Here is a 14,045-nt window from a genome sequence, read left to right as displayed (position 1 = left end):
AATATTTACGCTGTCACTCATGTAGCCATGGCATACCTAAGGTAGTTATGAAGCGGAAGGTCAGGGTGTTCTCAGGTCGCGACCTCGGTGAGAAGCCGAGCTGTGATTGGCCCAGAGCTTTTTCTCGCCGACGCGTGGGAAAGCGGTAGCAGGAGTAACTGAGGGAAGTTAGAGGAATCTATCACTATCTCCGTGCTGCCACAACTTCTATTTTCTGCGCAACAGCTCGACGATTTGCCAGGGCTAGTGTTTTTTGCGCCATTCTTTTTCAGTCCTACCGTTTGTTTTAATATCTCATTTTCTTCTTCTTGTCTTGTCTTCAATCTGTCATCAGACTTCGGTATTCGCAATGTCTTTTGGAGCACAGACTCCAACCATCGTCGTCCTCAAGGAGGGTCTGTAGCACCTATCCGCCATTTCCTCTCACATTGGCCTGTCTGACCGAAGTTATAGGCACGGACTCTTCTCAGGGAAGGGGTCAGATTCTTTCCAACATCAACGCTTGTTTGGCGGTTCAGGGCACCATTAAGAGCACTCTCGGACCCTACGGAGGAGACCTTTTGCTCGTTGACGCAAATGGAAGACAAACCATTACAAATGATGGCGCTACCGTGATGAAGGTGCTTAATTCTTGATCAAAATCTGGTTGATAGGCAACAGTGGAAAGCTCACAATTTAAATAGCTCCTCGACATTGTCCACCCCGCTGCCCGAATTCTTACCGACATTGCCCGCTCTCAGGATGCTGAGGTCGGAGACGGTACCACATCGGTGGTTGTTCTCGCCGGCGAGATTTTGAAGGAGGTCAAGGACCACGTGGAGGCAGGCGTGAGCTCTCAGGTCATCATCAAAGGTCTGCGGAGAGCGTCCGCCATGGCGGTCAACAAGATCAAGGAGATTGCTGTGAACACAGCGGACGGAAACAAGAGAGAGACATTGAGCAAACTGGCAGCAACTGCCATGAGCAGCAAACTTATTCACAGAAACTCCGACTTTTTCACCAAGAGTACGTTGAAACTGAAGTCTGAATGGGCAGGGTGGGATTGGTGTGTGCTGACGGGAGCTTGCTATTAGTGGTGGTCGACGCTGTTCTTTCGCTCGACCAGGACGATCTCAACGAAAAGCTTATCGGTATCAAGAAGATCCCCGGTGGTGCTCTCCAAGACTCGCTCTTCGTCAACGGTGTCGCCTTCAAGAAAACCTTCTCTTACGCCGGTTTCGAGCAGCAGCCCAAATCGTTCAAGCAGCCCAAGATTGTGTGTTTGAACGTCGAACTTGAGCTGAAGAGCGAAAAAGACAATGCCGAAGTCCGTGTAGAGCAGGTGTCAGAATACCAAGCCATTGTGGATGCGGAATGGCAGATCATCTACAACAAGCTCGAGGCGTTATACAAGACCGGTGCCAAGGTCGTTCTCAGCAAGCTGCCCATTGGTGACTTGGCTACTCAGTATGCTTTATGGTTTCACGCAGAAAGTACAAAGTAAAATTACTAACGGATTCTTTTCCGCAGGTACTTTGCCGATAGAGATATTTTCTGCGCTGGCCGGGTGTCGTCGGAAGATATGGAGCGCGTAGTACAGGCCGTCGGAGGTAGCATCCAGTCAACGTGCTCGGACATCCAGCCTGAGCATCTCGGAACTTGCGACAGCTTCGAGGAGAGACAGATTGGTGGAGAGCGTTACAATTTCTTTGAGGGCTGCCCCGCGGCCAAGACATGCACTTTGGTGTTGCGAGGTGGTGCTGAGCAGTTCATCGCCGAAGTTGAACGAAGTCTACACGACGCCATCATGATAGTCAAGCGTGCTATCCAACACAACAGCATCGTCGCCGGTGGTGGTGCTTGCGAGGTGAGCGAATTTTCCTCTGCCCATTTCTCTCAATGCTGCTCCTATTCTGCGTTTTACCTTGGTCTTCATCCAATTAACGTCGTTTTAGATGGAAATTTCTGCTTATCTCCACACGTATGCCGATAAAAACATTCCTCATAAACAACAATCCATCATCAAGGCGCTCGCCAAGGCGCTCGAGGTCATTCCTCGCCAGCTGTGCGACAACGCTGGCTTCGATGCCACCGACATTCTCAACCGGCTCCGGGTCGAGCACCGGAAGGGCAACACATGGGCTGGAGTGGACTTTGTCAATGAAGGCATTGCCAACAACCTGGAGCGGTTTGTCTGGGAACCTAGCCTCGTCAAGGTGAACGCTCTGCAGGCAGCGGTTGAAGCAAGCTGCTTGATTCTCAGCGTCGACGAAACTATCAGTAAGTTTTTTCCCTGATCATAACCTTTCCCGTCATTACATAAGAGTGTGTGCACTGATGCCATTCCTTCCGATACAGAGAACGAAGAATCCGCCGCTCCTCAGGCTCCGTCGCGGGGTCTGCCTCCGGGTGCTGCCCAGCGAGCCCTTCGCGGCCGCGGACGGGGTATGCCCAGGAGGTAAATATGCCGACGATCTATTAGTGGTGCCAGTTACGAATAGTGCCATGTATAGCATAGCAAGTTTAGTTTCTTGTTCATCTCACATCAGGACAGGGAATGATAGAATGCAAAAAGCCTTGATTTAAATTCACAATTTTGTATTCATTTTGATATATTGTAGAATTCTATGGTTTCAGGGGAAGGAACCCATTCGCGTATAAGAAAATTAGGGAATTTCATGGAAATGGTCCTCTGTAAAAGTGGACAGAATCTACCACTGGATAGTGACAAAAAGACCATCTTGCGGAGCTTACCCCTGCCCTTGTCTCACCGCCTTTGGAACCCCGGTCCGACGAACCGAACCAACACCCTCAGCTCCTCTCCCCGCATGTGTTGAGGCTTCCGATTGACAGTCAATGATATACAACTCCAGGCTTGACAATTTCCTTTTTCTTTTGGTAGCTCTCATTTTAGATTCATGGTACTTACCGTCTCTCTTCTCATTCGAGCCGTTCTGGTCCGTTTCAAATCCCATAACGTCGCGACGATCTTTCGGCCTTCATCACTGTCATTCAAATGACGTCGTAATCAGCTATCACTTCCCTCACAGTTCGCACTCACCCATCAATTATGACGCAGCCGGCTGACAACGACAAACGTGATCCTCAAAATGGCACTGTCAAGTTTGATCCGACATTAACCTCCACTGCGCACCAACTGAGAGCTTCGGAATGTCAGATTAATGGACCTGACCTCTGTCCAGATCTGGTACAGTTGCAGCAGCAGCGTTCAAATATGAACTCGGCAAAACCCCCAAACACAGGACTTGCCTCCAGTGTCAGTCTCACATCGGTCTTGCCTGCAACTTCCAATTCAATTCCAGTTTTAGCCAGTTCCAGCGAAGCAGCCTTGGGCGCCTCATCCTCACGGACCGAACAGCAGAACGCACCAACCTCGGCGTTAATGCAAGCCACATATACCTCGCCCAAGCGCAAACGGAATGGAAGCAGCTCATCGGCAGGGTTTGAATACCGGCCGTCATCATTGCCATTACGTCTACAGATTGGTGCCAGTATGCCTAATTCTGCTGCGAGCGGTCACGATTTACGCAGCTCATCTGGACCACATATCAGCTCAACAGTAGACATGAGTTCTGCAGCACAAGAAGGTTCATCATATGCTGGCAGCACAACTGGTAGTGCCGGGGAGGGTAGCCCTCGTTCTGCGGTTGCAAGAAAATTGGGAGATTTACACTTGCGCAGTGGCGACCCTGGGCAAGAAGGAGGACACGGTGTGCGTAGATTGAACTTTGGACTTGGGAAGGCACAGCAGGATGAAATAGGCACGGATACAGATGACAGCACACTTACCAGTGAGGGCGGCGCGCGCAAGCGGCGCGCTCAGGGGACTGGAAAGAGCAGCATGGAGAAAGCAAACCTCGATATTGCTTCGCCATTGCCCTCCCCTTCTCCTATGGATATGGATGGTTACGGTTTTGGATTCAAGGATATTCCAGCAAAAGCTCGAGGAGACGGCGCAAGCGGCGGAGCGCAAACTGAAGAGAAGGTCGCAGTGGATCCTTCAGACTCTGTCAGCAAACAGGGTGAGGCCGGAGCACCTGTACTCTCCAACAAGGATTCTTCAGACCCAACGCAAGCAAATACTCGATCGCAGAGAACGGCCAAGAAAGTCCATTTTCCACAAGGAGGAGACGAAACGCAAGCCTCGATAACAACAACTTCTACATCTCCCAAACAGCCTGCGCTTAACGACGCGCCACCAGTCGATGCACACCTTAATGAAACAATCAAAGTGAACCCGCAAAGCGACATCCAAACATCATCTTCGACACCCTTGCTTCCTTCATCAATACGGCCCTCACGAGCATCCCGAACATCCAAATCCTCCAAATCATCCACATCAACTAATCGAACAAAAATCGCTGCGAAACAACGAAAACGGCCAAAATCTCCACCACCCCCAGGACTGACAAACCTCCCAGACATGTCAGATATCACAGGGCATCCATCAAACCTTTCAACCACTCCTCTACCATCATTATCATCATTCCCGGAACCCAACAACCCCTCATCCCAAACCACTGCTCCATCGACCACTTCATTTTCCTTCCGTCCAAACGGATCCACTGAACCGACCATCCCTTCCATTAATCATTCTACCTCGGATATACCCAGACCCACCAGCCCCGTCCCCCAGGAAGAAGAAGAAGTCTCCTCAACAAACAACACCGCAATCGAAACAGTCACAGACATCAACGACGCAGACTACGACGACGGCGTCGGTCTCAACGGCGTCGGCTTCCGCCCCACGCCCAGCATAGCCTACGCCCGCGCGCAGAAACGCAAACAGCAAATTGCCGACTGGCGCAACAGGGAAGCACGCGAAGCACGACAACGCCGGAGCGAGAGACGCAACATGTATCGCCGTGTCGCAGGCCCAAATGGCGGTGGAGTCAGCGCTTTACGCACCGGTAAAGGCGGCGGAAGTATCGGCGCAAGAAACAGCAGAAGAAGAAGAAGCTCAGGCGTCGGCCTCGGCACCGAGGCTGGCGCTGCTTCTATTGTAGGGTTTCATAAGGAGGGGATTAGTAACGAAGTCGAAGAAGCCGGAATGGACCAGGACGAAGCGCTATCCGGCGAGAAGAGGGTCCGCTTTCTTCTCGACGACGCGTAACTCCCCATGAGCTTTTTCTGCCTCGTACTTTTGCCCCCGTCACTCCCCCTTTTTCTTAATTGCCCCCATCTTTCCAAGTTTTCTTTTCTTCTTCTGTCTATATTGACTCGTTCTCTTCCCCTTTTGCTTTAAAGACTGAGCACAAAGATACCCCATTTTCCCTAGTTTACTGGAGTTAAACATTTTCAGAGTGTTGATATAGGTCCTACAAAAAACATTTACATCTTGCCATCAATATCAATACTATTTCGAATACTACTGCCTCCGTATCCCTGTCTGAAAATAGTTTTAGAAATCTCCTCTTTAGATGAGACCATTCCCCCGAGAGTCAAAACCCACGGTCAAGAAAGAGAAGATAGAAACACGAAATGGGACACAAGTACCTAGGTAATTCAGCTTCCGTAGATGATTCTATCATTTCTACTTTGTATCGAATGAGAAGATTTTCTATCTAATAAGAAGAAGATTAAATTGTAAACAAGTCGCTATGCAATGGATTCGACATAAAACTAATCAAAGTAGTAATGCAATAAATAAAACCAGCATGGACACCTAATACTCCTGACGTCCTTGAATTCACCCCCCCTCTTAAAAAACAGAAAGTTTCAAACGAGACGCCACATCCGCAACAGCCCAGTAATGGGCGTGGGATATATATATGTACTAGTGGGAGACGGGGGATCAAAAATGAAATGAAAAGCTGATCAAGAACAAAACAAAACAAGAGAAATGCTGAATCGAGAAAGGAGAACAAACACAAGAGAAATGCTGGATCGACAAGGAAAACACCACAAGGTCTACAATCCACCGACAACCTCCTCGACCATACCAGTCAACATTCTAAAGCCATAAAACTTGGAGACGTTACTGATAACTTTAAGGGACCGTAGACTCTTGGTGCGATCGACAGTTGGTTTCCAAATACCACTGCAGGAGCAATGGTCGAGGAAGTCATTGACTCTGAGGGCGCCGCACTTGGCACATTTGAGGTCTTGGACCTGCCATTCCAGGACGAGTTTCTCGACACGGGCAATGAGGATTTGCTCAATGGCCAAATGATCGACTTCTGTGCCGCACATTTCGCAGCGCCACGTGCGGAAATCGATGCGTCTCTCGGTGGAACTTGCACCACCCGGGGTTGGGTCTTCTGGGTAGAGGGCCTCGTCACGGCAGAGGTCCCAGTCGCGCGCGTGGGTGCAGTTTTCGCAGACGACTTGTTCGATGAGGAGCGATTCGCTGGGGTTGACGAAGCGCGCTTCGGGGGCGAATTCGCGGACGTCAAAGAGGGCGAGGAGCTCCTTGCGCAAGAGCCGCGCGGAGAGCGTGATGCTCTTGTCGAGACTGAGGATTTGCATGAGAGATTTGACGAGTTCGAGGACGGGATTTGTCAGGTTGAGGTGAGAGCCAGGGAGGTGGGGGAAGATGTAGTCTGATGCGAGTGAGGGATGGAACATTTCCTCTTTTTGGCGACGAAGGAGAGCAGCGATTTGTTTTTTGAGTGGCTTTTCAAAGTTGCTGCCGAGAATGGCGTTGGAGATTTCCTGCTCCTTCTCGGGGTTGAGGCCAGCGCGGACAGGCAGTTGGGTGAGACGGACGGTGGTGTTGGATGGGGTGGAGGAGATGGCTACCCCTTCGGCGGTTAGAGTAGGTTTGGGCCGCTTGGCATCGTGCATGAGCTCTATGAATTCGATTACCCAGTCGTTGAAGACCGTCTCGAGCGCAGGCGGGAGGAATTTGCTGAGCTGCCAGTGCATGATGGTGTGTAGGTCCTGTTGTTCGGCTTCTACGACTTCTTGGCAAGCTTTGCCGCCGTGATTGAAGTCGTCATACCATACCAGGTAGTCCCAGTATTCTTTGATTTCGAGGTCGAGGAAATGAAATAGCGGCCGGGACTTGATCGACTTGAGAATATACTGGCTGTACGCGTATGCATTACCGACTTCGGCCTTGGTGGTCTGCAGCAGTAGACGGTTCGCGTTTGCAAAGACGACATGTGATCCCACCCGACGAAAGTCCATCATGAGCTGCTGGAATGCCTTTTTGGACATGATCTGCACGTAATAATGTAATGCGCGGTCGTACATGCACGATTCGGAACTTTCGACCCAGCGCACTAGATGTTGTACCATGATATCTGCGAGGTCACTGCCTTTGCAAGCTTCTGTCCACCAGGCCTTGACCATCTCGCGGAGCACCCCAACCCCAGCAGAGGCAAATGCATTATCGGCGGAAATTACATTGGTACCGTCACTTGGCGCATCGTCGGCAGGTGCAGCAGGGTTGAGTGAGACCGAATCGCTTCCCTCGAGCTCGTTGATGAGAGACGAGGTGAGGATGGTATTAATTGCCAGATTTCGAACCTCGATATCTATGCAAACGGACGAATAGGTGCCTGGGTTATTGACCGAAGGCATATCGACCTTTTCCATTCTACTGACGACATCATCTTTCTCATATCCGGCATGGTCTGGCCGCGGGCCAGCGGACCACCAAAGGACAATATTGTTCTTTTGCAATCGACGAGCATATGCAACATCAATCAGGAATCGTGGATCATCTTTTTCCAAATTACATAGTGGAACATCTCCGTATCTGGCCAATTCTATGAGATGGGATATCCAGGATCCTAGAGAAAGATAGCGAGGTACAATCCGTTTATGCGCAAAGAACTTTTCCCATTCAAGGGCCGGAAGCGTACCGTCATCAGGATCAGGTTTTATCGCCATGATCGGAAATTCCTTTAGCATCGGAATTTCATGCTCTAGGACGCGGCGCTGCGGTGATTGAACGACCAACATCAGTGGCCCGCTCTCATCATTGCGTATCTTCTTCAGCAAATCTCCCAACTCGAGCTGCGCCTTTCGCTTCGTGGTAACCTGTGTTATCTTGAAGTGAATCTTCTCTTGATAATCGATACAGTTCTGCCACGGCGCTCCACCAGCCTCTTCCAAGGCGTTGGCTAGTTGTTCCGAGTAAATCCTGTCAATGTTTGGGAAGTTGTTGGTTTCGCGAGACTTGTTCAGCACAACCACATGGGCTTCTTGCTTCGTGGTGGAGAAAAGCGCAAAGACTTGGCGCATGCTCGTGACAATGTGATACAAAAAGACATATCCAAGGGGCGACTGCTGAAGATATGGCTGCTTTGCTTCTGCTTGCTTGAGAGCTGAAAGATCAAAACCTTGTTCCAATCCTTTACCCAGTACGCCGCGTTGACTGGAATCGATGGTACAAAGGTTACCTAGCTCAAGCACGGCTCGGACATTAAGAGGCAGCTGCTTCTCGTATACTCCTTCGACACTGGGATGGTTGAATAGAAGAGCTAGCTTCTTCGCCTCGTTGATATAAGTTTCTTCGGACATGGTCAATTTAAACAGATGGACAGACGGATGACCATTTGGTAAGGTGTGGTTGACTTTCTCCACTGAGCAGCCTTCGACATCGACATCTGGCAAATCTTTGCTCTTGAGATTGAGATAAACCTGTCGAGACACCTTTACCTTGAGATTATGAATCTTCTTGTCGATAAGTACAAAAGCGTTGACCAATCCGGGAGTTTCAGTTTCACGCAGCTGAAGTACTTGCCAGGTACCAACAAACAGCATTTCAGCCTGGTTTCTGAAAAAGCTGCCAATGGCATCCGACGAAGCATTGTTACGCTCTCCAAAGAGCTGTCGCCGGCGCAGTCTAGCTTGTTTCTGGATCTTCCATTTCTTCTTTTGATACTGCAGCCACTCCTCATAGTCTTCTGAAATTGATGGTATCTTAGCTGGTAGGCTGGCATAAGGATCCAGATTCTGCGGAGTGGATGGTTCGATAATTTTTCTTTTCTGCGACATCTTTGTCAGGACACCGTTCTTGGGTTTCGTAAGTGGTTTCACGCCAAAGTCTTCAAAGTCGGGCACGCGCGTTTCCAAAGAAGTGTTGGTAATGTCCGCAAGTGTTTTCTTCTCAAACATGTCGGTCATTTTCTTCTGCTTAAATTTGTCGTCCTTTGTATTGATTCTTCTCTGAAGCCAATCCGGGTGCGCAACGCGCGGAACAGGATTACGAATCTTTTGCAGAGCGGCTGGAATCGTGATCAGCTTCTGGATGACAGACCCCAAACGTTCCAAGTAGTAATCCCAATCAATTACATCTCGGGGGTCCATGTCTCCGGGGTCTTCTCGGAGCCACTTCTTCAAGAAAAACCGCTTTATGGGTTCTTCTGCCGAGAAGATGGCTACAGGAATGGCTCGATCCGTGACCGGCGCATGACGGGGTTTCTCTGAAATAATATATTTGCAATTCAGCCCTTTATCCTTCACCATTTGCTCGCCAAGGAATTCAGCAAGGCGGCGTGCAGTAGTGATAGAGGTTGACTTTTGCCCGCCATATTCTTCCAGGGTCTTCGTCATGCTCCTATTCTCGCAAATGAGGTCAATAAGTTCCTCATCCGCCAGCGTAGAACCGTGCTGATACAGAACATCAAGCCATCGGTTTGCAACTTTTGCAACAGATGCATAGGTCTCGGCGAGTGTCGTGCCCTCGAGGAAGAACTTGAAAATTTGTGTCTGAAATATCTTGATGAGCTTCAACTCGCCTCTCCGCTTTACTTCAAAACCCTTCAGCTCAGCTAGTGAGCCATCGTGGTTGAAAACAGCGTATCTCTTCTTCAAATTCTTGTCTTCTTCTTTGGATGTGGGAAGGATCATGGCTTTGTAAGGCCCATCGACTTCGAAGAAAATGGTGTTATCACTGTGCGTCTCATATCTGAATGTGACAGGATCCACGAGAGTCTGGTACTGATGATTGGTGAATCGCTCGTGTACCAGGTGGTTTAACATCACACAAGGATACGAGACGGCAAGCTTCTTGCCGTTCTTCAATGTAAAAGCAAAGTTCTCTGGAAACGTGCCGGGAAGAATACACCAAATACCATCGGTATCGAGCTCAAGTGGCCTCCCTATCCTCTCAACAAGGGATCGAGCCAGCTGGATAATGCGCGCGCCAGTCAAACAGGTCACTCCAGCCATCTCCATTGAATACCATCTCGAACCCTTTCGCATGACATACCCGTAGAAACTGTTGAGGATGACTTTATGAGCAAGTTGCAAAGAATCAAAAAGGATAATCATTTTCTTTGCCTCTTCAATCTCGAGACTTGTTGCGCCTGAAGACTTCAAGGCGTCCGTGTTATTTTTCCAGACTTTCTGCTGTCCCTTGAAATCATATCGTCGATCTCGAAAATTTTTGACTGTGTCGACATAGAACGGGTTTTCTCGTTGACAAATAATTGCTTCGCGCTCGATTGTTCTGGCGTCGTGAATCTTGTGGTAAATCTTTTTGCTATAATCTTGTAACCGCTTCTTTATTAAAGAAGCCTGCTCGTCTTCTGTAAGATCCTGGAACGTCCGATTTGGCGCGTTTGGACGCTTTCCAGGAAATCTTTCGTTTTCTAATGCTTGTCGAATCATATTGTATTCGTCGCGTTTCGCAGGAAGGAACTCTCCTCGCCACGCCCATGGCATCCTCCTATCGCACGTTTTACCAGGACGGTTGAAGTCGCAGGCAGCACAGTCAGATTCCTGAATCATTGAGTCAGGCTGCAGACGGTTTGTCGTCATAATATTTGGATACATGGACGCGACGTCCAAATGGTAAATAGATGGCCTTTCGTGTCGATTCGGAGTTTGTTTTAGACTGAGCAGTTTTTCAACAATTTGCGCTTTGATCTCATCGTAATTAGCAATATCGTCCATGGATTTTTTCTCCTCAACAGTGATGCTAAACGTGAGAGCGGCGTCTAGGTCGTGGATAAGTTCATCAAATGCCGAGGGATCTAGCGCAAAGTTGACTGGAATATCGCTTCGAAATACGCCAGCCTCGATACTCTCAACGTGGCCGCCGACATATGTTTCACTTTCTACAAGATGTCCCTCCCAAAATGACTCTTTTGGAGCCTGATGCTTGTTGGGAAGCAAGATCTCTTTTTGATATGCTTGTACCTTATCACGGATCAGCGAATGTTGATGCTTATAATTCAAGATGCTTTCTCACCATTAATAACATCTCGCACAGCGTTCCTGTTCCCTTACGCAATGTGTCGTCAGGGTTCAGTGGAATGATCGTACACAGGGAGAAGATGAAAGGATGCACGTATTTCATGTACAGGTAATAAGTCGCCACAGCATCTGAAACGGAATATTCTGCAAGGGTTTGCGGGCGTTCTGAGGCATAGCTAAAAGGAATTAGCCTGTGCATTCGTAGAACGAAAAAGTCTAAATGGGAAACCTTACATTGTCATCAATTCTGGATCCAACTCGTCTGGATCGTAGCCTAACTTTGCAACCGTGACGGCTTTCAAACCTCGACTCCCTTGAGGAAGATAGCTGTCTCGATTGACCCAGGCAAAACAATCCATATGCACGCAATAGTCGCTATGATATATATCCTCACTGTTCTTGCGAAATCCAATTTCCCGGTACATGTCAATTCCTAGAATGCTTGCCCGGGCCTCAACGAATGGCCAATCGAAAAAGTCTCCGTTATATGTTGCAATCACTGTGGGTCGGGCCTCCTTGACGTGAAGGAAGAATCGTTCCAATACTGCCTTTTCATCTGGTTCGTTGAAGATTATAAAGGGGCCTTCGTACTCTGGTTTAGGGGTATAATCAAAGTCGGCAATATCCTCAGAGACAATCTCCCTGTTTGTGATAAGGAATCCTTGGCCATCGATCATGTATGATATCATCATGATCTGGTCAAAAGCAGAGTCGGGAAATTTTAGAGGTAATTTGGTAGTCTCAATATCAAAGGCCAGGACCACCGGATCGGCTCGCTGTAGACGCTCCTCTATGCAAGTTAATCCAATAACGCCATGCTTGGCCTCGACAGTGTACCATTTTCCAATACGAATATCTGAACATAATCAGCCCGGAACCGTTTTAGAGAATCATGTTGGCAGGAATACCTTTATCAATTGCGACCCGTACATGATAAGGAACATCATATTCTCGAATATCAACAATATAATCGCTTGCATCTGCAATTCCAGTAAATCGTGCGTCGTGTTCTCGTTCATCATCAAAGAGATCAAAACCAGCATTTGCACTGAAAGTGAACGCATGTTAGAAATCAAAAGTCAGCTCAATTATCGTTCAATTGGGTACTAACCTGGCGACCTCGGCATATGTATCCATTGCATTCATGCTTTTCTTGTTCTTATCCGCAATCGGTTGGAGAACCTTTCTTACCGCCAGAAGATCCCCAACGTTGGCGAAACGCAGCTGCAGGAGTGTTCTGCGGTATCCAAGGAGGTGATTTGGCTAAACACACAAATTAGTGTTTGGGGACATGGTCAGATATCATATAAATGAAATAAAACAAACCATTTGCAAGTCCTCCTTCTCTACCCGATTGATCCCCTTTATAATTCCTTCGAATGCTCTCTTGCACCATTCCTCTACTTCCTCCTCTTTCCCTCTTCGGACAGCAATCAGAAAATAAGGATCATATTCGACCGTAGCCTTAAATGTGCCGCCATCCTCCTCAATGAAGTAGAAATCCACACCTGCTCGTCCTGCAGGTACAGCCTCATCCTCGACTGAGGTACTGTGCATGTTGCACAGCCATCCCATTTTCGGCTTTCCAGATTCATATCGCGCAAACCCCATTGCCTCGTCAATACTGTGGGCGAGTTTCACCGCCTCGGCCTTTTCATTCTGTGAAGTGGCCTCGCTGGCGCGGAGGCTGGAAGCCTCGACGGTCTTGGTGCGTCGAGCCCCATAAGAGGATTGTCCATTCTTGAAGACATGTCGGTATGGCTGCCCTGGTCGTCGTACCGGCATATTGGCGGCGATGTAGATGGTAACGGTTGACTTGCGAGCGCTTCTGGCTGCTGTTTGTACGGGTTAAACCCCTCTGAAGGCTGACATTAAGAAAGACGTGCTGATACTCTAAAACCACACAAGGCACGGCCGAATCAATATAGGTTTCAATGGATAGTTGAAAACACTGGGGTCAGGAATATTTGTCCACTCCGTCAAGACTGGTAACTAAGGTATGCCTGACAACTTGGTGTTCCCTTTTCGGCGACGCGTAAAGTGGTTACCGACGCGGACGCGCCGTAACTCTGTGACGCGCTAAGCAGAGAAACTGTTCATTCCCAATCCAGCGACAGAACTACGGCAAGCGAAAAATGCATAGAGCGAACACTGTCACAGTCTGAGACTTCACCAGGGATGATCATAACACTCGGATAAGCAAATTCAACCATGGCAGCTGACAGTCGAGAGGACACCGCAGCATCTCAACCGCCAAGCGGACATCCCGCTGATCAAGCCGCAGCATCCACGCATGATCAAAAAGTCTATGAAACCTTTAATCTTCCCCCAGAGAGCGCCAATATTCTTCCAGGCGGCTCGGTAAATACCGCCGGGGGCACATCTCCCGAAGCAGGATTCATGGAAGCAGCGAAGACTATTCAGATCTCGGACTTTCAAAATGTGCATAAACAGCCTTGTGTTCGCGATTCCCTGCTGACAGGGATTGCAAGTGGCTTTGGGCTGGGAGGTGTTCGGGCTGTGTTGGGCGGTAGGGAACCTCGTCATGCACTGACTTCAGTTGTCAATTGGGTTATTGCTAACTGTTTGACAAACAGCACCATTGCCCAAGGCGTCTAATTGGGCCGTCGGAACTTTCTGTGTCATGTCCTTTGCTGCCTACGAGTACTGCCAGATCAAGAGACATATGGAATTAGAGGGAATGAAGAGAGCGGTCGAGATCATAGACAAGAAAAAGGTTGACCGAGAACAGAAGATGGAGGAGGCGCGGCTCGCCCGACGAAAAGCCAAAGAGGAAGCAGACCAACAAGCTGAAGAACATGCGAAGTCGAAGGGAGGCTGGGGCTCCTGGAAGGGTTGGTGAATCGAGAAACATCCGGCCGAGGCGTACA

At 48.9% G+C, this 14,045-nt stretch overlaps 4 protein-coding genes across 4 annotated transcripts; 3 read left to right on the top strand and 1 right to left on the bottom strand.

The window, feature by feature from the left end:
• Nucleotides 1–181: 181 nt before the first annotated feature.
• L228DRAFT_245531 (hypothetical protein) lies at nucleotides 182–2,623 on the top strand. Its single transcript, XM_018332185.1, has 7 exons — nucleotides 182–395; nucleotides 454–620; nucleotides 684–1,005; nucleotides 1,074–1,446; nucleotides 1,510–1,846; nucleotides 1,935–2,259; nucleotides 2,338–2,623. The coding sequence occupies exons 1-7, from the start codon at nucleotides 350–352 to the stop codon at nucleotides 2,439–2,441; spliced, it is 1,674 nt and encodes a 557-aa protein (XP_018190124.1). The 5' UTR covers nucleotides 182–349; the 3' UTR covers nucleotides 2,442–2,623.
• Nucleotides 2,624–2,882: 259 nt separating this feature from the next.
• Nucleotides 2,883–5,319, top strand: L228DRAFT_245530 (hypothetical protein). The gene has a single exon (XM_018332184.1). It carries the CDS (start codon nucleotides 3,050–3,052, stop codon nucleotides 5,111–5,113), a length of 2,064 nt encoding a protein of 687 aa, XP_018190123.1. The 5' UTR covers nucleotides 2,883–3,049; the 3' UTR covers nucleotides 5,114–5,319.
• A 406-nt stretch (nucleotides 5,320–5,725) lies between these two features.
• L228DRAFT_281627 (DNA polymeras-like protein epsilon) lies at nucleotides 5,726–13,200 on the bottom strand. Its single transcript, XM_018335906.1, has 6 exons — nucleotides 12,481–13,200; nucleotides 12,266–12,417; nucleotides 12,063–12,202; nucleotides 11,389–12,010; nucleotides 11,150–11,330; nucleotides 5,726–11,097 (listed from the first exon to the last, which is right to left on the bottom strand). Exons 1-6 carry the CDS (start codon nucleotides 12,937–12,939, stop codon nucleotides 5,911–5,913), a joined length of 6,741 nt encoding a protein of 2,246 aa, XP_018190122.1. The 5' UTR covers nucleotides 12,940–13,200; the 3' UTR covers nucleotides 5,726–5,910.
• Nucleotides 13,201–13,365: 165 nt separating this feature from the next.
• Nucleotides 13,366–14,017, top strand: L228DRAFT_237483 (hypothetical protein; the record flags this gene model as incomplete). The annotated part of the gene is made up of 2 exons (XM_018330935.1): nucleotides 13,366–13,684; nucleotides 13,752–14,017. 2 exons carry the CDS (start codon nucleotides 13,366–13,368, stop codon nucleotides 14,015–14,017), a joined length of 585 nt encoding a protein of 194 aa, XP_018190121.1.
• Nucleotides 14,018–14,045: the final 28 nt, after the last annotated feature.

Source organism: Xylona heveae (genome assembly GCF_001619985.1).
Source record: "Xylona heveae TC161 unplaced genomic scaffold L228scaffold_3, whole genome shotgun sequence".
Taxonomy (NCBI): Eukaryota; Fungi; Ascomycota; class Xylonomycetes; order Xylonales; family Xylonaceae; genus Xylona; species Xylona heveae.
Note: the sequence above shows the minus strand (reverse complement) of the source record. Positions and strands in the feature narration are given on the sequence as shown.